This window comes from Salmo salar, chromosome ssa01 (assembly GCF_905237065.1).
Source record: "Salmo salar chromosome ssa01, Ssal_v3.1, whole genome shotgun sequence".
Taxonomy (NCBI): Eukaryota; Metazoa; Chordata; class Actinopteri; order Salmoniformes; family Salmonidae; genus Salmo; species Salmo salar.
In genome coordinates, this window is record NC_059442.1 from 132178834 (window position 1) to 132200483 (window position 21650).

The 21650-nt window shown below is 43.9% G+C and overlaps 2 protein-coding genes across 2 annotated transcripts; both read left to right on the top strand.

Moving 5' to 3' along the window:
* Positions 1 to 192: 192 nt before the first annotated feature.
* On the top strand, positions 193 to 11799 carry LOC106563315 (leucine-rich repeat extensin-like protein 5). Its single transcript, XM_045700401.1, has 12 exons — positions 193 to 303; positions 592 to 641; positions 759 to 1486; positions 1608 to 1638; positions 1815 to 1928; positions 7930 to 8240; positions 8283 to 8408; positions 9672 to 10130; positions 10482 to 10593; positions 10767 to 11161; positions 11293 to 11348; positions 11543 to 11799. The coding sequence occupies exons 1-12, from the start codon at positions 260 to 262 to the stop codon at positions 11544 to 11546; spliced, it is 2430 nt and encodes an 809-aa protein (XP_045556357.1). The 5' UTR covers positions 193 to 259; the 3' UTR covers positions 11547 to 11799.
* A 2133-nt stretch (positions 11800 to 13932) lies between these two features.
* LOC106565786 (neuropeptide FF receptor 1) lies at positions 13933 to 20260 on the top strand. Its single transcript, XM_045689720.1, has 5 exons — positions 13933 to 14100; positions 14216 to 14311; positions 16588 to 16993; positions 18245 to 18344; positions 18523 to 20260. Exons 3-5 carry the CDS (start codon positions 16633 to 16635, stop codon positions 19385 to 19387), a joined length of 1326 nt encoding a protein of 441 aa, XP_045545676.1. The 5' UTR covers positions 13933 to 14100; positions 14216 to 14311; positions 16588 to 16632; the 3' UTR covers positions 19388 to 20260.
* The last annotated feature ends 1390 nt before the right edge of the window (positions 20261 to 21650 follow it).

Consider the following 21650-nt stretch of genomic DNA (forward strand, 5'->3'; position numbering starts at 1 on the left):
GCGAGGGGTTTATTCAACATGTATGTTAAGGAATTTATCATTCACGCAGCATGTTGCTTAGGTGTTGCGCTATAGTCATTTTACGTTCAGCACCGGACAGCTCCATATATTTATACTGTATATGGTCGCTGTGCTGGAACGAGAATAGAAACAAGTTGGAAAAGCTGCTCGAGCAATAATGCATTTTTTAAAGAATTCTGCCGTTGATGATGTCACTTCTTTGTTTACTTTTGCCAATGAATGTCATATTTGTTACAAGATGAAACCAAAATATACCCAGGTCCAGCTAAAGGAGAAAAAAAGGTACGTTTGAATACACGTACTCCAGTTCAGAGCATCAGTTTTGCTAACACTGACAGCTTGCTAGCAACACATCGGCCACCCAAAATGGTCTTGATCGGTATTAATCAAATCTCGTGTAGTTAAGTTAGTTAACGTTAGCTAACTTAAGTTATCTGAACTGCGCTAGCTAGCTAACGTTAGCTAAAGCTTGATTCTTGAATGCAGTGTTTCATAAATTCAAAAATAAAAGTTAGCTAACTAATAATGCTGGAAGAAGTTTAAGAAAAGCACTGCTTTTTCTTACTGTAGGTTCCAGGAGGAGGGAGGAGACAATGTGAGGGAAAGTTCACATTTAGCTGGTGAGGATTTTAAAGAATTTCGAAGACTATTAGCTAGCTAGACAATCTAACTTAATACAGTAGCTAGATGTCTATTTTGACATATATCTCTTCTGGCATTTAAATCTCTTTATCCAGCATTCCCAGCTCCCAGTCTTGCAGGAGAAGGGGCGAATGCTCAGACCACTGCCCTCCCCCCACCAGGTCTCAGTAGAAAGTACCCCCTACCTCAACCCACTCTCTCAGCCAAGACCAAGATTTGGATGCCAGTGCAAGAGACCTGGAAAGGAGAACCTTATGACAAGCCTTTGCTCAAATACACAATAGCCCTCCCTATTGGCAGACGCCACTGTAGACCTCGTCCAATAAAACGACCCGTCCCCAACCCTTCCCCCAACCTGACTGATAAAAGAGTGAAGTTTAAACATCCTGAGGCCACCCTCCGTTTTATCCCAGTGAGGCCAGACTTAGAGCAGCTCACCAGGCAGAGAACCCTCCCTGGTGGTCAGTTGGTTAGACCTGTGACACCCAGACCACCATCACGCAAGCAGCCCCCCTCTGCAGACCATAGCCCCCTAGACGTTATCCACTCACACAGATCCCTTGCTAAGGTGCAGGCTGGAGGTGAGGACAGGGGAGGCGGAGGAGATGGTGCCTCCCTATCCCGCTCTGTCAGGGATTTGCAGTTGCTTAGCTCCAGCTCCGACGACGAGGATTCTGAGTCTCCTTCTGAGTCACTGTTCCGATGCACCACTCCAGCCTACCTCACCCGTCGCTACCAGAACAGTTTGAAATGGTACCAGGCGGTGCGCAGCGAGAAGAAGACCAAACATCACAAGGAGAGGCTTGACCAGCTTTGCTATAAGGTAAACACTGTATTCTATTTTACTAAACTCATGCCTGGCTAAAAAAGATCTAAACAAATCGATTTAGTGACTTTCACATTGGATCTTACTGTATTGTCATCTCTCACTTTTCTTTCCTTAGGAGGCATCAGATGAGTCTAATGCTGAAAGAGGTAGCTAGGGTTTTTAGTCCACCAAGTTTGAGACATCAAAAATAATCATACAGTCCTTTTTATGCTATGTCAATGGGAACTCAGTCTTTTCTCTTCTGTCTGTGATTGCCTTTTTTGCAAGCTTACTCTACTAATGATTGTAATTACCTGTTCCCTGCCCTATCATTTGTTACTAGGCCCCTCTGATGTCCAGGCGAGACACACCGCCCCTCTGGGTGCTGGGGAGGGGAGGTCTGTCTGTAAACCCTACCAGGGAGGAAAGAGGAGAAGGAGCTCACCGTCAGAGAAAGGTTTTTATTTATTTATTTGTCAGGGACCATGTACAACATGCCATTGCAACAGATTTAGCTAGATAGCTAATTTGCATCTGTAGTCCCCTGGCAGAAAACAATGAACATCAATACATCAATACAATGCTAAAATATAACATCATATTAAAATATTTATATAGAAAAATTTCAAAATATACAACAATAGACAATATAATGATAATATTACATCAGAGTTGACCCTCGGTCCCACTGTGTTTGACATCAGTATCTGAATGTCTTATTGTTCACATGACTGGTTTGCCTAGCAAAGGTGCAGCACTCTCACACTGGTTGGCAGGGTGTTCCTTAATCCAGACGCTCTGACTGGAAAAGTTGTCTGACCAAATTTGGTGGACCTAAACTGAGTTGAGCAGTCCCCTCTGGTTGAAGCTCTTGTTGTCCTGGTATTGTCTTTGCAATATGTAACAAACTGCTTAAGAGGTGGTGGGGAAAGTTTTTAAATGTTTTCTTTTATTTAACCTCTATTTAACTTGGCAAGTCAGTTAAGAACAAATTCTTATTTAAAATAACGGCCTACCAAAAGGCAAAAGGCCTCCTGCGGGGACGGGGGCTGGGATAAAAAAAAAATTATAACAAAAATAAATATAGGACAAAACACACATCGCGACAAGAGAAACACCACAACACTACATAAAGAGAGACCTAAGACAACAACATAGCATGGCAGAAACGCATGGCAGAAACACATGAAAATACCGCATGGTAGCAACACAACATGACAACAACATGGTAGCAACACAACATGGCAGCAGCACAATGTGGTAGCAGCACAAAACATGGTACAAACATTATTGGGCACAGACAACAGCACAAAGGGCAAGAAGGTAGATACATCACGCGAAGCAGCCACAATTGTCAGTAAGAGAGTCCATGATTTAGTCTTTGAATGAAGAGATTGTGATAAAACTGTCCAGTTTGAGTGTTTGTTGCAGCTCGTTCCAGTCGTTAGCTGCAGTGAACTGAAAAGATGAGCGACCCAGGGATGTGTGTGCTTTGGGGATCATTAACAGAATGTGACTGGCAGAAAGATGAGGGCTGCAGGATGAGGATGATGAGGGCTGCAGTAGGTATCTCAGATAGGGGGGAGTGAGGCCTAAGAGGGTTTTATAAATAAGCATCAATCAGTGGGTCTTGCGACGTGTATACAGAGATGTCCAGTTTACAGAGGAGTATAGAGTGCAGGGATGTGTCCTATAAGGAGCATTGGTGGCAAATATGATGGCCGAATGGTAAAGAACATCAAGCCGCTCGAGAGCACCCATACCAGCTGATCTATAAATTACGTATCCGTAATCTAGCATGGGTAGGATGGTCATCAGAATCAGGGTTAATTTGGCTGCTGTGGTGAAAGAGGAGTGATTACGATAGAGGAAACCAAGTCTAGATTTAACCCTAGCCTGCAGCTTTGATATGTGCTGAGAGAAGGACAGTGTACCGTCTAGCCATACTCCCAAGTACTTGTATGAGGTGACTACCTCATGCTTGAAAACCTCAGAGGTAGTAATCACACCGGTGGGGAGAGGGGCATTCTTCTGACCAAACCACATAACTTTTGTTTTGGAGGTGTTCAGAACAAGGTTAAGGGCAGAGAAAGTTTGTTGGACACTAAGAAAGCTTTGTTGTAGAGCGTTTAACACAAAATCCGGGGAGGGGCCAGCTGAGTATAAGACTGTCTCATCTGCATATAAATGGATGAGAGAGCTTCCTACTGCTTGAGCTATGTTGTTGATGTAAATCGAGAAATTCATGGGGCCTAGGATTGAACCTTGGGGTACTCCCTTGGGGACAGGCAATGGCTGAGTCAGCAGATGTTCTGACTTTATACACTGTACTCTTTGAGTTAGGAAGTTAGCAAACCAGGCCAAAGACCCCTCAGAGACACCAATACTCCTTAGCCGGCCCACAAGAATGGAATGGTGTACTGCAGGACTGCCTAACCCTCTTCCTGGAGATCTACCGTCCTGTAGGTTTTCAGTCCAACCCTAATTTAACACACCTGATTCGACTAATTAGCTGCTCAACAAGACCTTAACTAGCTGAATCAGATATGCTAAATTAGGGTTGGACTGAAAACCTACAGGACAGTAGATCTCCAGGAAGAGTGTTGGGCAGCCCTGGAATACTGTATCAAAAGCTTTGGCCAAGTCAATAAAAATAGCAGCACAACATTGCTTAGAATCAAGGGCAATGGTGACATCATTTAGGACCTTTAAGGTTGCAGTGACACATCCATAACCTGAGTGGAAACCACAGTCAATCAGTTGATTATTGACATGTTTTTCCAACACTTTTGATAAACAGGGCAAAATAGAAATTGGCCTATAACAGGATCAGCTTGATCACCCCTTTAAAATAAAGGACGCACCGTGGCTGCCTTCCAAGCAATGGGAATCTACCCAGAGAGGAGAGATAGGTTAAAAAGGTCAGTGATGGGCTTGGCGATGATAGGTGCAGCAACCTTAAAGAAGAAAGGGTCTAAACCATCTGAACCAAATGTTTTTTTGGGGTCATGTTTAAGGAGGTCCTTTAGCACCTCGGACTCAGTGACCGCCTGCAGGGAGAAACTTTGTAGCAGGGGAAAAAGAGGGAGGAGCATCGGGGATAGTCACATTAGAAGAGGTGGGAGATGAGGAAATGTTGGACGGGCAAAACATGGTCTTTAACCATTTTCCAGAATTTCTTATGGTTAGACCCACAGAGAGAGAACTGCTCCTTAAGTAACAAACTTTGGCTTTCCGGATTGCCTGAGTGCACTTATTTCTAATTTGTCTGGACGAGGCCCAGTCACCCTGAGTATGCGTGTGCCGAGTGATTTGCCAAATGGAGTTCTTGAGGTGGAGTAACTCTGCCAGATCACGGTCGAACCAGGGGCTGAACCTGTTTTTAATTCTCATTTTCTTTATGGGTGCGTATTTTTTAACGATACCCCTGAAAATATAAAAAAGAAGGTCCAAGCGTCTTCGACAGAGGTGATCAAGTTGATTCTATACCAATTTACAGAGGCCAGATCATGAAGGAAGGCTTGCTCATTAAAGTTTTTTAGCAAGCGTCTGTCACAAGTCAGGACAGGTCGTTTCACTGAGCAGCCGTTATGAACACAGGTGGTAAAACAGTGATCACCAAGGTTATTACAGAAAACACCAGACTGATACCTATCAGGATTATTTGTAAGAATAACATCAAGGAGAGTAGCCTTTTCTGGGTGTTTGGAGTCATACCTTGTGGGATTGGTAATAATCTGAGAAAGATTTAGGGAGTCCCATTGCTTTAGGACTTGGTCAGGTGGTTTAAGCATGTCCCAGTTTAGGTCACCTAGCAGGACAAATTCAGACTTAGTGTAAAGCGCCAGGAGAGAGCTTAGGGCATTTAGGGTACAGACCGGTGCTGATGGTGGCCGATAACACCCTGCAACAGTCAACAAAGAGTTATTTGAAAGTTTAATGGGTAAAACCAGCAAATCAAATTGTTTGGGGACAGACTTGGTAGAGACAACCAAGCAATGAAGGTGATCCTTGGTAAAGATTGCCACTCCACCACTTTTTGAAGATCTGTCTTGCCGAAAAAGGTTATAAATAGAAATGTTAACATCAGTGTTCAAAACACTCTTCCTTAACCACGTCTCAGTAATGACCAACACATCTGGATTGGAGCTGTGAACCCACACTTTCAATTGATCCATTTTAGGTAATAAGCTTCTAGTGTTAATGTGCAGAAAACCCAGGCTTTTACAAGAGCAGAAATCAGTGAAGCAGGTATCAGAGCACAAGTCAGAATTGGGGCTAGCAACAGTAGATGGGCCAGGGTGTACATGCACATTTCCAGATATAATCAGCAGTAATACAATCAGGGCATGGCATAGTACAGGGAGAGTTCTGCGGTGCTGATTTATAACATTTGAATGTGAATTAGATGGAAACAAGATCATATTATACAGCAATTTCATCAGGTAACATGAATACAAATACCAAGAGTCTGTGTAACCAATAGAGAGTCAGAGTCCCGAGTGTGGGAACAAACATAGTCTGTCCCACGGTTGGGTAAAGAAAGTTTGTACTCAACGAAGTATGCAGGAGTCATGAGGCAAATAGCATGAAGATAAAGGTCATGAGTGATCTTAAACACCAGAGAGGTGTCGGCATAAGAAGCTGTCAAAGCTCAGTAGGTTGTATTTCTTAATGATATTGCATTGGTGATAAGTGTTTGGTTTTTAGTGCAGCCCTTTCAGTGTTTTTTATAGAGCTTTTGCAGTGGTTTCGTTGCTGTGATACAAAGTACGAGTTTATGAAAAATGGGACAAAATCATTGAGTGCATGTACAGCTCAGCAGCATTTGTTGACATTTGGTTTCTGATCAATTTCAAATGATCAGACTGCTTTTAACTGTTCATTATACTTTATGTATTCTTTTTTGAAGGACAGGGAAGAGTCAATAATTATTCCTAAGTATTTAAAATGTGAAACCACCTCAATCCTCTGTCCCTTTACACTTACCTCAGGTTGATGGGTGTCACTGTTCCTGATGAAGGGTGCGTTTGTAAATTCACTCTGGCTATCTACTCTGATTTCAGATCACTCTCGTCTGAGGGTGCCAGAGTGCAGAATAACTGATGAATTTACGAAAAAGCAACACCTGTTGAATATGACTGGTGTCAGAAAATGTCGGCAAAAAAACGTCATTAAATTGTTTCCAGCAGCAAAGTGATAGTCACCATCACATGAAAACAGCCTAACCAGCTCTGCTAGGGCGAGTACAATGGTCAGATCTCATTTCTGTCTGGAAGTAGCTAGCAACATGTGGTGGAAACAGTACCCAATTGTCATACTTGAGTAAAAGTACAGATACCTTAACAGAAAATGTCTTAAGTAAAAGTGAAAGTCACCCAGTAAAATACTACTTGAGTATAAGTCTAAAAGTTTTTGATTTTAAATATACTTAAGTATCAAAAATAAAAGTAAAAGTATGAATCATTTCAAATTCCTTATATTAAGCAAACCAGACGGCACGATTTTCTTGTTTTTTAAATTTACAGATACACTCCAATACTCAGACATCATTTACAAATGAAGCACAACTGCATTCAAGCATCCAAGCCAACTGGCTAACTTTGGCTAGCTTGCTAATGTGGACTTGGGAACAGGAGTGAAGAAATCAGATTTCTTTCTGAATCTTGAAACAATGCAATGCTCAGTTAGATACCATCTGTAGTATCTGGTGCTTTCTTTATCAAAAGGGAATCATAAAAGCTGATAGTATTTCAAACACATAAAATATGCATCTAAGCCGAACTGAAATCTAATCAGAAACACGTTGGGTTGTTTTCACAGCTTACCTTTTCCTTCCAACCAGTCAAACAGATGTTATTTGGACATTTTACACAAAAAATCTTTTTCACAGAGAAAAGTCTTTGACAGAGAGAACTGTCAACTAGATTGAAGCATTCATTCTATCGATCTATGACATTATTCTGGTGAGCAAGGGTTTACTTAGTCTTATAGGGCAACATATAAGGACAGAAGAGACGCTGCATGTATCTAATTATAGACAAGTTAACTAACAAATAGCCTACCAAAATGTTGGAAATTATAAGCAGAAAATCCTGCACCCCCTGTCAAAAAATCGTCCTCCGGTCTTTGACTGTAGCCAATGCTCATGTTTTATATTTGTGGGTTAGGGTCGGGTGCAGGCCTCAGATTTTCACTTTCTAACATATAGTTGGGTAGTTGGGGATGGGTTATTAGCAATTGTGGACAGGTGTGGGTGAACAAACAGCTGACCAGTGCACCACTGGTCTGCATACATCTGCATTCTGATCTCGGGACATCCAGAGGGCAGGTCATTTATGTAGCTATAAACTGTATAAAAGTGGGCCCCAAAAGTATCCACGAGGGGCCCCGATAGAGCAGTCAGAGGATGTTGACAGTTTGCCATTGATTTTGGTGCATTGTTTCCTTTTGGTCAGGTTGCCTACCCCCCAGCCAGGTGAGGAGATGGGACCGCCGGTCATGGCGCCGACAGCTAGACAGCAGTGCCTCGGACTCCCCAGCATCTGATGGCAGTGTCATGCTCAGCCCACTCTATACCCACTCCCCCTTCCTCTCTCCCACAGCTACCAGCACTCCTCCCCACCCTGCTCCTCTTTCTAACACATCTCCCAACATCCCAATATTTTCCCCTTCCTTCTCTCTCAGTACGCCTTCCAGTTGTCCTAGCACGCCACTCTACCCCCACTCTTTCACCTCCAGTGCCCCTGGCACCCCATTACGAAGTCAGGTGACATCTTCCAGTGCCCCTGGCACCCCATTACAAAGTCAGGTGACATCTTCCAGTGCCCCTGGCACCCCAGTACAAAGTCAGGTGACATCTTCCAGTGCCCCTGGCACCCCAGTACAAAGTCAGGTGACATCTTCCAGTGCCCCTGGCACCCCAGTACAAAGTCAGGTGACATCTTCCAGTGCCCCTGGCACCCCATTACGAAGTCAGATGACATCTTCCAGTGCCCCTGGCACCCCATTACGAAGTCAGGTGACATCTTCCAGTGCCCCAAGCACCCCAGTACAAAGTCAGGTGACATCTTCCAGTGCCCCAAGCACCCCAGTACGCACCACGTTATTCACCTCCAGTGCCCCTTGCACCCCACAACATGGAACTTTTCACAGGGAGGCATCGTTCCACACCAGGAGTAACATCTCAGGAAGTAGGACTACATGTTGTGGGCTGGAGAGCTGTCCACCAATAGCTAAAGGGACAGTAACCAGTTCCAACCCTGAAGACTCAGTAACCAGCCCTAAAGCTAGATGCCAAGCGGACAACACTCCATACCCAGACATGTTCAATATTAAAAGAGATACAGCGAAGAAAGATGATTCTGAGATGAGAAGGAGCAGTGAAATGAAGAAGACTTCAACACCAAAGGAAACGACTGAGAAATGTTCTCCTGCCAGAGCGAAGACTTCCATATCATCACATGCCAGTCCCACTCTGAAAGAATCTAAGATTCCACAAGCTGACCCACGACTAGAAAAACCAATGAAATCATCAGCCTCACCTGATGTTTCTTCAACTGAGCTAGACCGTGGGACCCCCATCCCAGGCAGTAAGCTAACACTCACCTCCATATTTTCCTACCCTTATGATGTACCACAGCTCAAAAGCAGTCCACTTAAAAGCCCTGAGAAGTCATCTCCTCAATCAACCACAGCACATCAGAAACACAAGTCTCAAGATAAGACAAGTCCTAAGAAAAATCCTAAAACCAAGACCTCTGATTCACCTAAATTAACACCTGCACCTTCTTTGCCAGAGAAGCAAACATACAAAACTGAGTGTAATTTCAAGAGACCATCAAAACCTCAGAGTGTTGTTAGTAGTAAGGCAGACTCTGCAGTGTCACAACATGTTCTATCCACAAAAACTACAAAAAAAAGTGCTGGAGGGAGCCGGCCAACCAACAAGACTTCTCCTCCTTGTGACCCTAGTCTTAAAACTATAGGTTCTGCAAACACTGCTTGTGTGCCAAAACCAAAGGAGGAGAGTGGGAGGAAAGAGAGACCTCCCCTTCCTAGCCTTAGAAGATTGAAGCAGGTATTTACAGGCCTTTATCAGCAGAGGCCTGTGGTGGCTAAACCCTCCAGCGAATTGAATGGGGTGCCGACTGACACACATAGGCTGTTTAAGACCCCTTCATCCAAGACCTCCCCCAAGACCCAATCCCCCAAGACCCCTTCATCCAAGACCCAATCCCCCAAGACCCCTTCATCCAAGACCTCCTCCCCCAAGACTCAATCCCCCAAGACCCCTTCATCCAAGACCCCCTCTCCCAAGACCCGCTCCCCCAAGAAGCCTCAGACTAGTGTTCTTCACAGATTCACCCAGGATCCGAGGATCCGAGATCCGATCCAGGATCAGAGACCATCTATGCAGTCCACTTCCAACACCTCCATCAACAACCCAGAAGGGAGACCTGCAGCCTCAACCTCAATCCTGGGCAGGAGTTTAGAGCTAAAGATTAGTCAAGGTTTCCAGAAACCAGACACACCCAGGCCAAAGAGCTACTCCCCCATGAGCAAACCAACAGGGATTTCACCGAACTATAGGGGTGCTGGTACTCCTTTCCGGGGAAGTGAGGGGAATCTAACAACTACCCCCACTTCTAGGGGCCTGGCAACCTCCCATGACTGTCCATCTCAGACCAGGAGTTCTCTGAGTAAAGCCTCATCTTCTGCCAAACTACCATGGGAGGGAAAGAAGGACAGAGAGAGAGAGAGGGACAGGGAGAGAGAGATGGACAGGAAGAGATGGGAGCGAGAGAGGGAGAGATGGGAGAGGGAAAGGTGTCCACCCTCACCGAGACACCCTCACCCAGCACGGGGCCCAATTCCACAGCCAAGCAGGGAGGATCATCCTAAAGAATGCTTTAGAAAGAAAGACAAGACTACTACAGGACAGGAGGACTTTAGAACTAAAGTCAAAATACCATGGGCCCCAACTCAAAAACCCTCTACCTCTCACAAGAGTTGGCCAAATGTACCCTCACCCTGCCAGAATCCTCCACCTGTGAGAAATGGCCCGCAGTCATACTCCAAAAATATCAAAGGCACACACTCACCCTCAGCTCAGACTAAATGTAAGTTAATATGGATTCAGTATGTGAAAGAGTATACTTTTGTTGCTATGTAATAGTAGTCATTCTACAGAATCTGGTGTGTGATGGGTGGAGACATGGGTAGAAGTGAGTGTGTATGTGTTCATTTTGAATAGCTACTTATCTTTCTGCTTTCTGTTCTCTCCATACTGTAGCTAAAGTACCAGGAGAGAAGACAGACTCTCAGCACATCAGATCCCCCCCTACAACACAGAAGGTCCCTCAGGAGTCAGTGTCCCCTCCCCTGTCCCCCCGCTCCAGACCTGGCCCCAGCAGTCCGGAGCTCATCCATGCCATTGTGAGTGCCATGGGCTATCTGCTTGGTGTGCCACCCACCTCCATCCCTGGCCTCTGCCCTTCACCTGAAGACCCTGGTACATCCTCCACCACTGACCCATCAGCTTTTAACTCAGACCCCAGCCAGCCGCCCTGGACTGAAGAACTACGACTCATCCGGCAAAGACTCAGTGAGCCTGGCCTAGGGCTCAACCCCCCGCCTCCTGACCACACCCAACCAGCCCCCAGACCAAGGGACACACACACCGGACAGGTGAAAGAAGGCAATTTGTTTCTCTCACTGTTTTTTTTGCGGCTTTGCTGATTTGTTTTTAAGCCTGAATGTCCTTACCTTGAAATTAACCCTTTGACAATGTGCTTTCACATCGATCCTCCTCTATACAGAGGGAAGAGAGGCCTGCACAATCAATGGCACCATCACTGAGAAAGAATACAAAGATGTGAGTCACACATGGGATAATAGCCGCACAATACATGTTTACACACACAAAGCCACCCCCTGGCTGTAAGATATCTCCCGGTGTAAGGCATGCAGGCTGTAGACTCAGAGTACCACACTTTATGGACAATACACCTATGCGTTCTTCACAGCTTTATTTCATATTTTGCGAGTATTTTCTTTGTGAATTCCCAGGTGAGAGGAGTTAGGATGAAGATGAGGATACTGTAGCATGCTACACTGCAGAGCTGCAAGGAGTCAGAGAGCAGCTGTTCATACAGGACTTGACTGACTGACTGGTGGAAACAGAAGATGTTCACGTTAACAGGCTGAACATCTGCTCATACAGCTGGGTTGTGTTCCTAACTCTTTCTCTGGATAGAATTATATAATAAATACAGAGTCAAATACTTTATGTACATATTCATTTGCTGTAAGTACCGGCAGTTTAGCTCTTTGAATTGATGATTTCAATGCTTGTGATACTGGTTTAATTTTAGATGGATTTGATCTTGCTTTCATTTTGACAAGCAGTTTGCTGAAAAATACAGGAAGGTGGGCATGCTGAAGGTTGCACATGTGACCACAGGAGGGCAGTCTCATGCCAACCTAATGCAAATCCTAGTCATAATGAAGGGAGAAATGAAATCTAATGTACAGATTGTCAAATTGTCAAAACAAATGTACAGAGCACTGTGCTTTTGAATAACTTATATGTGAATATTGAACATCAATAAAACTTTAGAGTTATTGAGGAGCCTAAATCTATAAGACATTTTGTTTAGGTTTGTTTGGATGATAAGTTAACACGACAAGCTGATATGCTTACCCTACAGCACAGACAAACTCTTGTCTGAGGTTTCTTTATTAACCATTCAGTCATGATATTAACCATCCAGTCATGATATTAACCATGCAGTCATGATATTAACCATTCAGTCATGATATTAACCATCCAGTCATGATATTAACCATCCAGTCATGGTATTAACCATCCAGTCACGATATTAACCATCCAGTCATGATATTAACCATCCAGTCATGATATTAACCATTCAGTCATGATATTAACCATTCAGTCATGATATTAACCATCCAGTCATGATATTAACCATCCAGTCATGATATTAACCATTCAGTCATGATATTAACCATTCAGTCATGATATTAACCATTCAGTCATGAGCCAACTACATTTCCTCATGTCAGATAGTGCAACGACTCCATTTGCACTGATTGTACACACACACACACACACACACACACACACACACACACACACACACACACACACACACACACACACACACGCGCTCTGCTTTGTCTTTACTGACTGTCCAAACCACTCCCATCGCCCCTTACGGTTGTTTCAAGTCACTTTGTCACATTTTTCAGATGTAGTGGAATATTATAAACATATTATGTAGCATGTATTGTAAAGCAGAAGGCTTCAGTAAAATGGTAATGCTGTGTATTCCATTTCTGCCCCATGCAACATCGCACAAGATCAACTTTCCAATATCACTTGTTACTGTAACTTCTACATTGTCACCTCTCTCTCTGCTTGACAAAATCATCAGCCTACAGTGTATCAATGAAATCCGGGACTATACTCTTATACTTTATACAACCCAAGTTTGTCAGCAATGCATAGTGCACTACACCATGGTAGTACACCAGAGTGACTCTCCACTTTGCCCTACTGTATTGAAGCTTGCTGATGGAGGATGATGATGTCGTTTTTACAGTCCCATCCATGCTGGTATGTTCTTTGGCTTTACCTTCCAACCTAACTTGATGCGAATTGATACATTGATCATGCAAGAATATAGAATTTTACAGTGTTCTACAGCTCTTAAACTGTATAAGTAAACTACTGGAAAGTACTGGATGCCAGAAGACACAGACTTAATGGTGACGGGGAGTGAGGACATTGCGGTTGTCCTTCCTACCAAGGACAAGCGCAATGTCCTCACTTCCTGTCACCATTGGAATGCTTTCACATTGCTTTCACATTAACTCATTGTCTGGTCAGTGTTTTGCTGGATAAAAGAGGTTTCAAGGCAACAACGGTGAACAGGGAACCTTGACTTTCAGCTGTTCTTAGAATTACAGGTTTATTTGGAAAAAAAGATTTCAAGACAGGAATTAGTTGCTTTCAGCTGTTGCTGTGTCAATAGCAATGGGAAATATTTGATTAGTTAATTCTATCAGGAAATCAATGTGAAAGCATTCCAGTGGTGATAGGGAGTGAAGACATTGTGGTTTCCCTTAGTAGGAATGAGGTCCAAAACACTGCTACCTGCTCCACTGGTCCTGGACATGAAAAAAGCTATTTTCAACAACTTGCAACAATCCGAAGCTGAATGGCTGAGATGTGCAGTAGACTGGGCTATAAATGAGGAATGTCAAATGCTCCCCTAGGAGCATGAAATGTATCACTTGTACTTTCACATCACTTATTTGTATTATTATGTTGTATTTGAGCTACAGCACTTTGCACCCCTGCTAGCGCACGCTTTGAAATACGGTTTATGTATTTTTATGGTTTCCCCAGGTCCTGTAAATGATTGGCTCACAGATGAAAAGTACTGGGGCTCAACACAATTGGTTTGTAAGGATATAGACACAGATTGTTTGATACCGAATTGATGTTGCTCTCTCGCTGCTTGTACCCTGGGGACATTTGGTAACGTGTTTTCCAAGCTAAATGATGTCTCATTCACTGACTTCTGATGGGATTGGTAATTATGGTATACCACAGCTCGTCAACTTTTTCTCTCATTTTGAAACTAAAGCCTATATGTATCTGAACAACTTTCATCATGCAGTTATACCATTCACACTATGTACTGTCTCTTTATGCAGGATGCCGACAGTGCAGATGTTTGTTGGAGATTTATGGATATCGGCAGTGAGCTCATGATATGAGCTGATATGACAAGTGCAACCACAAGTAGCAGGGTAATGACTAGGGTCATGGTGAAGCTAAAACATGAGTGTATCAGTGTTGACTTGTGACAACAGTGTTGACTTGTGACAACAGTGTTGACTTGTGACAACAGTGTTGACTTGTGACAACACTTGACGCTGACAATGGAGTAACCCCGTAGGGCTAACGCAATTAATTCCGTTCGCTGACTTCAGACCAATATATAGTATTCCGACATGGTAGGGTGATTTCATTATTGGAATTTATTGGAATTGCCAAGTAAAGGAATACTCGAGATCATTGCTTTTCTGCGAAAACTGGTGATGAGTAGCCTGAGGTGTCTAGAACATCCCCAACTGTGGCGCACGCACGACTGCGCTGTAGCTATAAAAGCCGTTCACGTGCACGGTGTACGCCTCCTCATTCGCCCGACGCATAGACTGTTGTGAGGATGAGACAAACAAGCAAAAGAGCTTAAAATGCATATGAAAGTGTTTTAGTGGGGAAAAGTTTAGTCGTTCTCTCTGTATCTAGTATTTAATTTAGTGTGCAGAGTATTTACGGTTTGGTTATTTTTTCTTCTGTTACTGCACGGGTGGAGGTCTTTGAAAAGGTACTTAAGATATGGTCTTTATTCTATAAATCATCAACGGCTTTTCTTACTATTTTAAGTCTAGTATAGGGCTTTCTTTGTCAACGGAATTATCTTGATAAGGTAGGCGCTTTCACTTTATTTCGGAAAATGTAAAATGAATTAAATAATAAAAAGTATGATAACTGTAAAATTCTCGTAAAAAACTCAAACAAATCCCATTCCATTTAAAAAATGTGGATCCATTGAAATGTACCTGTTGTGAAAATGAGATTCACTCCTATGTCAGCACATCTATGTGAACACTTCACTAATGTGTTGAGAAATAACATTGTATCACTTTATTTATTTTAAATGTTTTATTGAAATGTGAGAAATAGTTACATTATTTTATTGTTTATACATTCTTTCATTGTTTATTGTTTTAATGAAATGCTTTTGGTTTTGAATGATAGCTTAATTTTGACATCTAAAAACCATTTAATGGTTGGTTGTGCATGTTTATACAGTTTTATTCACTTGATAAGCATATCATAAACATAATTTTATATTTAAATAGACCATTGTTAAAGTGTAATGAATGAATGCGATGCAATCAGAGATATCAGAGCTAACTGACTTGTTGAATTATTATGTAAAACATCCTTGTTGACATATTATAATGCCAATGACTTTCACAAACATATCTCTCATCCCCTTTAAAAAACAGAATGCATTCAGCAAAGTAGAATGGGTGTTGTGCCATCCAAGATGAATGGTTGTCATAGAGAAGTTCTCATATTCCTTAATCGACATTCGCCGTCTCGCTATAATTACAACAACATTGCTGTCACCTAATTGCATAATTCATTGAGGCTTGTTATGCATAGCATTGTCACTTGATGGAGACAGCTGACAAACAGACCGACTTGTGACCGATTACAAAAAAAATACTGTAACGACCTTAACCCAACACCTTGTGACATTGTCATGAGGTCCGGCCCGCTTGGGATAACAGTTAAGGTGTTGGCTTGACTGTCGCATAACCCGGGTTTGAGTCCCAGTCGGGGCTACATTGGTGTCAGAAGTGGGAATGCACCTGTGAGACCATCGGAGAACAGTGTACACGTGAGGGACTTGGTATAGAAAAGTGTGGGGACACGCTCTCCTGAAGGAAGGAGGTAATGTAGCGACCTTAACCCAACATCTAGTGTCCTCGTAAAGAGGTTTTGACCTCTTGCCGTAACGGTTAAGGTGTTGGTTTGACAGTCACTGGACTGAGGTTTGAGTCCCGGTCGGGGCTACCCCCTGTATTAGCTACAATACTGTACACCACAGGAGGTTGGTGGCACCTTAATTGGGGAGGACAGGCATGTGTTAATGGCTGGAGAGGATTCAGTAGAACGGTATTAAACACATGGTTTCCATGGTTTCCATGTGTTTGATGTCATTCCATTCGCTCAGTTCTAGCCATTATTATGAGCCGTCCTCCCCTCAGCAGCTTCCACTGGTGTATACTGTACATTACCCTGAGGTCCTACAGTGGATTGTCCTAAACAACTATACACTGCAGTGCATTCTCACTGGATCAACTGGACAACCATATCGATCTACTAGTCAATAAATTCATTGAATTTACCAAAGTGACAAAAGACTGATAATGTGATTACACTTTTTTTCAAGACACCAAATACTTCCTTGTGATAAATATATACTGTATATATATTTTTTTTTTAGCCTATGCCTGATACTTTCCTCCTGGTCTAAGAAGAGAAGTTCAAGATGGAGGACACATGGGAACTTCAACTGACCACTACTCTTTCCATGACCTCTGACCTCTTACTATCCACAAACCTCACCAACGTCACCAGCTGCACCAACACCAACTCCAGCTGCACCGTCTCTAGCGTCAAGCTCTCGCCTTACTACCAACACTCCCTGGCAATAGCAGCCAGCTACACCCTGGCCTACCTGTTCATCTTCCTGCTGTGCATGGTGGGTAATGGCCTGGTGTGCCTCATTGTTGTGAGGAACCGTCACATGCGGACAGTCACCAACCTCTTCATCTTCAATCTGGCTATCAGTGACCTGCTGGTGGGCATCTTCTGCATCCCCACCACGCTGGTGGATAACCTCATCACAGGTAATACCCTACTGCTATAGAAGAATGGCCAATCTCCTGTTTCTGTAGTATGAGGCAGCTTGATGTACAAGTACACCTATTGGACAGGAGGCTAGTCTATCGCAGGGGCCTTACCCGTAATCCATCTCATTAATGCTGAGTGTAAAGCAGAGAGGCATTGGGTCCTCCCATTTTTAGAGTCTTTGGTATGACTCAACTGGGGTTCGAACCCCCCCACCTTCAAATCTCAGAGCGGACACTCTGACCACAAGGCCACTGAGTTAGTTTTACCCTACTGCTATAATGATTCCATAAATTAATAAATACATGATGCTTTGAATTGATTACGCTTGGCCTTGATGAAAATAATGATGCAACCTTTAGCGAGAGACAGTTATTTTTTATAACAGATTGGCCAGTTGCCTGTAGCTATTGATAATGACAATTATTAGGAAAAACAACTTGTGCCTTGAAAGAAGCATAATTATAGCTATCGCTAGTGTTCGTTCACAGGTAGTGTGTGATTCAGTTTCAGCACGGGTCTATGTGGTTGCACATACACCAGCCCAGCCAGCTTTGCAATGGTTTAGATCAGTTCAATTCATTCTCACAGTACTGCATCTTCACACATCTCACGAACCACGAGCTGGATCGCCATCCTGTTATTTTTGCTTTTTTAAAACTATTATTTATAGCTATCTGTTTACACATGGACTTGCGGAAATTGCTGATTAATGTTTGGATATTTGCTGGAGTCTCAGAACTGAGAGAATAGTAGTGGGCCTTAACATGATGATCACAGCTGTCTTTCATTTGACAGCCTTATGAATTTTTTGACATTTTTAGACAGTTCTTCACGATCTCTTCATGTTTTACAACATCAATACAGACATTAGTTGAGTCTTGGCAGGAAAAGGATCTTTTAGAAAACGCCACATTTACAAGTGTGAAACATGCATTGGCACAAAATCCCTCAGTCAGGAAGGCTTACCTTAAAGTAATGACCTTTTCCAGGCTAAATTCTTTCGCTGGGCAGGTACAAAGACTTCCTCCACTTTACCCACTCTTGTCTAACAGTTTATTTCTGTACCTTTCATGCAGGTTTGAAAAGTACAAAAGCATGAATATAATGCTCCTGAAGTTGTTATCCCACTCATTATTCTGACCAAATCCCATGTACCAAACATGTCAAAACACCTGTTCAAAGTGTGGCTATTGATATGTCTGGCAGCTCACTAATAAAGTATTATTGTTGATATTGATGTTTTGCAGGTTGGCCCTTTAGCAATGCAGTGTGTAAGCTAAGTGGTCTGGTACAGGGGATATCAGTGGGTGCATCAGTATTCACCTTGGTTGCCATCGCTGTGGACAGGTAAGTCCCCTCCCCAAATAGTATCTACACATGGGAACTGGAAGGGGATAGTGAGGCTCTCATCTATGCATGTTAAATACTTAATGTTGTACAATAAACAGTTTAGTCTATGTGGCAGATAAATCGCTCAAATGAATCACTTAATCACTTCTCATCTATCTCTCCTCTCTCCTGTTAGATTCCGCTGTATTGTTTACCCCTTTAAGCCCAAGCTAACCCTTCTTGTTGCTAAGGCAACTATAGGGCTGGTATGGGCTCTTGCGTTGGTTATCATGCTTCCGTCGGCTGTGATGCTGATGGTGGAGCAAGAGGAGGGTCACTTCATGGTATCCAGTGACAACCAGACCTACCCTCTCTACTACTGCTATGAGACCTGGCCTGACCCGGAGATGAGGAAGGTTTACACCATGGTCCTGTTCACACACATCTACCTGATGCCCCTGGCTCTCATCATGATAATGTATGGCTGCATTGGGGCCAAGCTCTACTCTACAGCTGTTCTGTCCAGTAGGGGGCACCCAGACGTCAAATCCCCTATCTCCCAGAGGAAAGTCAAGGTGGTTAAGATGCTCATCGTGGTGGCCCTCCTTTTCATGCTGTCCTGGCTGCCTCTCTGGACCCTGATGCTCCTCACAGACTACGCCAGACCTGAAGGGGACCAGCTGGACCTTCTGACAGGCTACATCTTCCCTTTCTCCCACTGGCTGGCCTTCTCCAACTCCAGCATCAACCCCATCATCTATGGCTACTTCAATGAGAACTTTAAGAAGGGCTTCCAGGCTGCCTGTCACCCTAGATCATGTTGCAGCGTGGTCCCTCAGGAGCAGGCGGTGAGCAAGGCTCAGCGGGGGCACAATGCCAGAGCCCCCCGGAACACAGCCCTCAGTGCCAACCTTCTCACCACCCTGGGGGTAAGGAACCGCATCTACACCGACAGCGACCTGATGGGCTGCGTGTGTCTGGAGATGGAGCAGAGGAAGGAGGAAGGCTCTGCAGAGGCTCCTGGGCAGAGGGAAGTAACAGTAACGGTAGAGTGTCAATAAAAAGGGGTGTTCATGCAGAGGATGTGGATAGACTCTTTCCAATGGGGGTCACTATGTGTCAGGTGTGGAAGCTTTGAAAGGCAGTTGGGTGGACAACAACAGTGGGGTGTGTATGCATGGTGAGGTTGGAAAATGGACAGGTTGGCGATAAGAGTGCAATAGTGCTGAGCGAACCGAAATGTAAGTTATTTTTAGTTTTCTTTCTGTGAGCGCGATCTGCAGTTTCTCTGGAGATAAATCAGACCAGGCCAGAACTGCAGGGCTGGCTGTAGCCTTTTGGGGGCCCTAAACGAGATTTGGTTGGGGGGCCCCCCCAACAAGCGGCCACCAAGCGGGATTTTTCTTGTTGTTGTGGTCCTCTAGACATCGGAGATTTGCAGTTTTACACATTTTGCCATGTGGTAGAGAGAAAATGTGGCAATTTTACAACAAATGTTATGCAATTCTACTAATTGTACCATGGGGCAGAGAAAAACCCCCATTTTATAACACATTTCATGCAATTCTACAAATTTTGCCATGGGGCAGTTCTAAACATTTTGCCATGCAGTGGAGAGAAAATGGTGCAATTTTCTTACACATTTCATGCAATTCTACTAATTTTGCAAGTTGGCGGAGAGAAATTTTGCAGTTTTAAAGATAATTTACTGCAATTCTTGTCATGGGATGGAGAGAAATGGTTGCAATTTTAAAGGGCAATTAAGCCACTTTTCAATCTCATATTCATCATCTTCAGCACCAAACCAGTGTCTACATACACTATATATACAAAAACATGTGGACACCTTTCAAATTAGTTATAGTGAAGTGGAAATGTCTAGGAGCAACAATGGCTCAGGCACGAAGTGGTAGGCCACACAAGCTCACTGCATCGCAGTGCTTGAGGCGTCTTTACAGACCTGGGTTCGATCCCAGGCTGTGTCACAACCGGCCGTGACCGGGAGTGCCATAGGGCGGCGCACAATTGGCCCAGGGGAGGGTTTGGCCGGGGGGGGGCTTTACTTGGCTCATCGCGCTTGAGCGACTCCTTGTGGCGGGTCGGGAGCTTGGTCATCAGTTGAACAGTGTTTCATCTGACACATTGGTGCAGCTGGTTAAGTGGGTGGGTGTTAAAAAGTGTGGTTTGGCGGGTCATGTTTCAGAGGACGCATGACTAGACCTTTGCATCTCCTGAGCCCGTTGGGGAGTTGCAGCGATGAGACAAGATTGAAATTGGGGAGAAAAAATGCCTCTGGAAGCAGCGTCAGCTCAAGAACTGTTCGTCGGGAGCTTCATGAAATGTGTTTCCATAGCCGAGCAGCCGCAAACAAGCCTAAGATCACCATGTGCTATGCCAAGCGTCGGCTGGTGTGGTGTAAAGCTCGCTGCCATTGGATTCTGGAGCAGTGGAAATGCATTCTCTGGAGTGATGCTTCACCATCTGGGTTTGGCGGATGCCAAGAGAACACTAACTACCCGAATGCATAGTGCCAACTGTAAAGTTTGGTGGAGGAGGAACAATGGTCTGGGGCTGTTTTTCATGGTTTGGGCTAGGCCCCTTAATTCCAGTGAAGGGAAATCTTAACGCTACAACATACAATGACATTCTAGACGATTCTATGCTTCCAACTTTGTGGCAACAGTTTGGGGAAGGCCCTTTCCTGTTTCAAAATGACAATACCTCCGTGCACAAAGCAAGGTCCGTACAGAAATGGTTTGTCGAGTGTGGAAGAACTTGACTGGCCTGCACAGAGCCGTGACCTCAAACCCATTGAACACCTTTTGGATGAATTGGAACGCTGACTGCGAGCCAGGCCTAATCCCCCAACATCAGTGCCCGACCTCACTAATGCTCTTGTGGCTGAGTGGAAGCAAGTCCCTGCAGCAATGTTCCAACATCTAGTGGAAAGCCGTCCCATCAGAGTAGAGGCTGTTATAGCAGCAAAAGGGGGACCAACTCCATATCAATGCCCATGATTTTGGAATGAGATGTTCGACGAGCAAGTGTCCACATACTTTTGGTCATGAAGTGTATGTTAAAACAGAGCTTTTCTATGATCTGTGGTTAAAAAAATAAGGTACAAAAAAAATGCTTCTCTGTGACATCACATGGTATGGAGTTTCTAACCTAAGGGAGGGTATTTTTTTGCTCCCCACGTCACTGTGAATCTCATATTGTTTGAAAATCACGTTTTTAAAAATGTTTTATCTTTTGATGATGTCATCGGGTAGAACTTTTTAACTTTCTATTTACAGTGCCTTCAGAAAGTACTCACACCCCAAG

What these genes read in the sequence shown, in the direction of transcription:
- LOC106563315 (XM_045700401.1), top strand. Translation starts at nt 260, where the DNA reads ATGAAACCAAAATATACCCAGGTCCAGCTAAAGGAGAAAAAAAG. An exon ending in GCACCCCATTACGAAGTCAG is followed by an intron (nt 8,241 to 8,282) that starts GTGACATCTTCC and finishes TTACAAAGTCAG; the next exon opens with GTGACATCTTCCAGTGCCCC. An exon ending in CCCCCACTTCTAGGGGCCTG is followed by an intron (nt 10,131 to 10,481) that starts GCAACCTCCCAT and finishes ACCTCTCACAAG; the next exon opens with AGTTGGCCAAATGTACCCTC.
- LOC106565786 (XM_045689720.1), top strand. Translation starts at nt 16,633, where the DNA reads ATGGAGGACACATGGGAACTTCAACTGACCACTACTCTTTCCATGACC. An exon ending in GGTGGATAACCTCATCACAG is followed by an intron (nt 16,994 to 18,244) that starts GTAATACCCTAC and finishes GATGTTTTGCAG; the next exon opens with GTTGGCCCTTTAGCAATGCA. An exon ending in GTTGCCATCGCTGTGGACAG is followed by an intron (nt 18,345 to 18,522) that starts GTAAGTCCCCTC and finishes CTCTCCTGTTAG; the next exon opens with ATTCCGCTGTATTGTTTACC.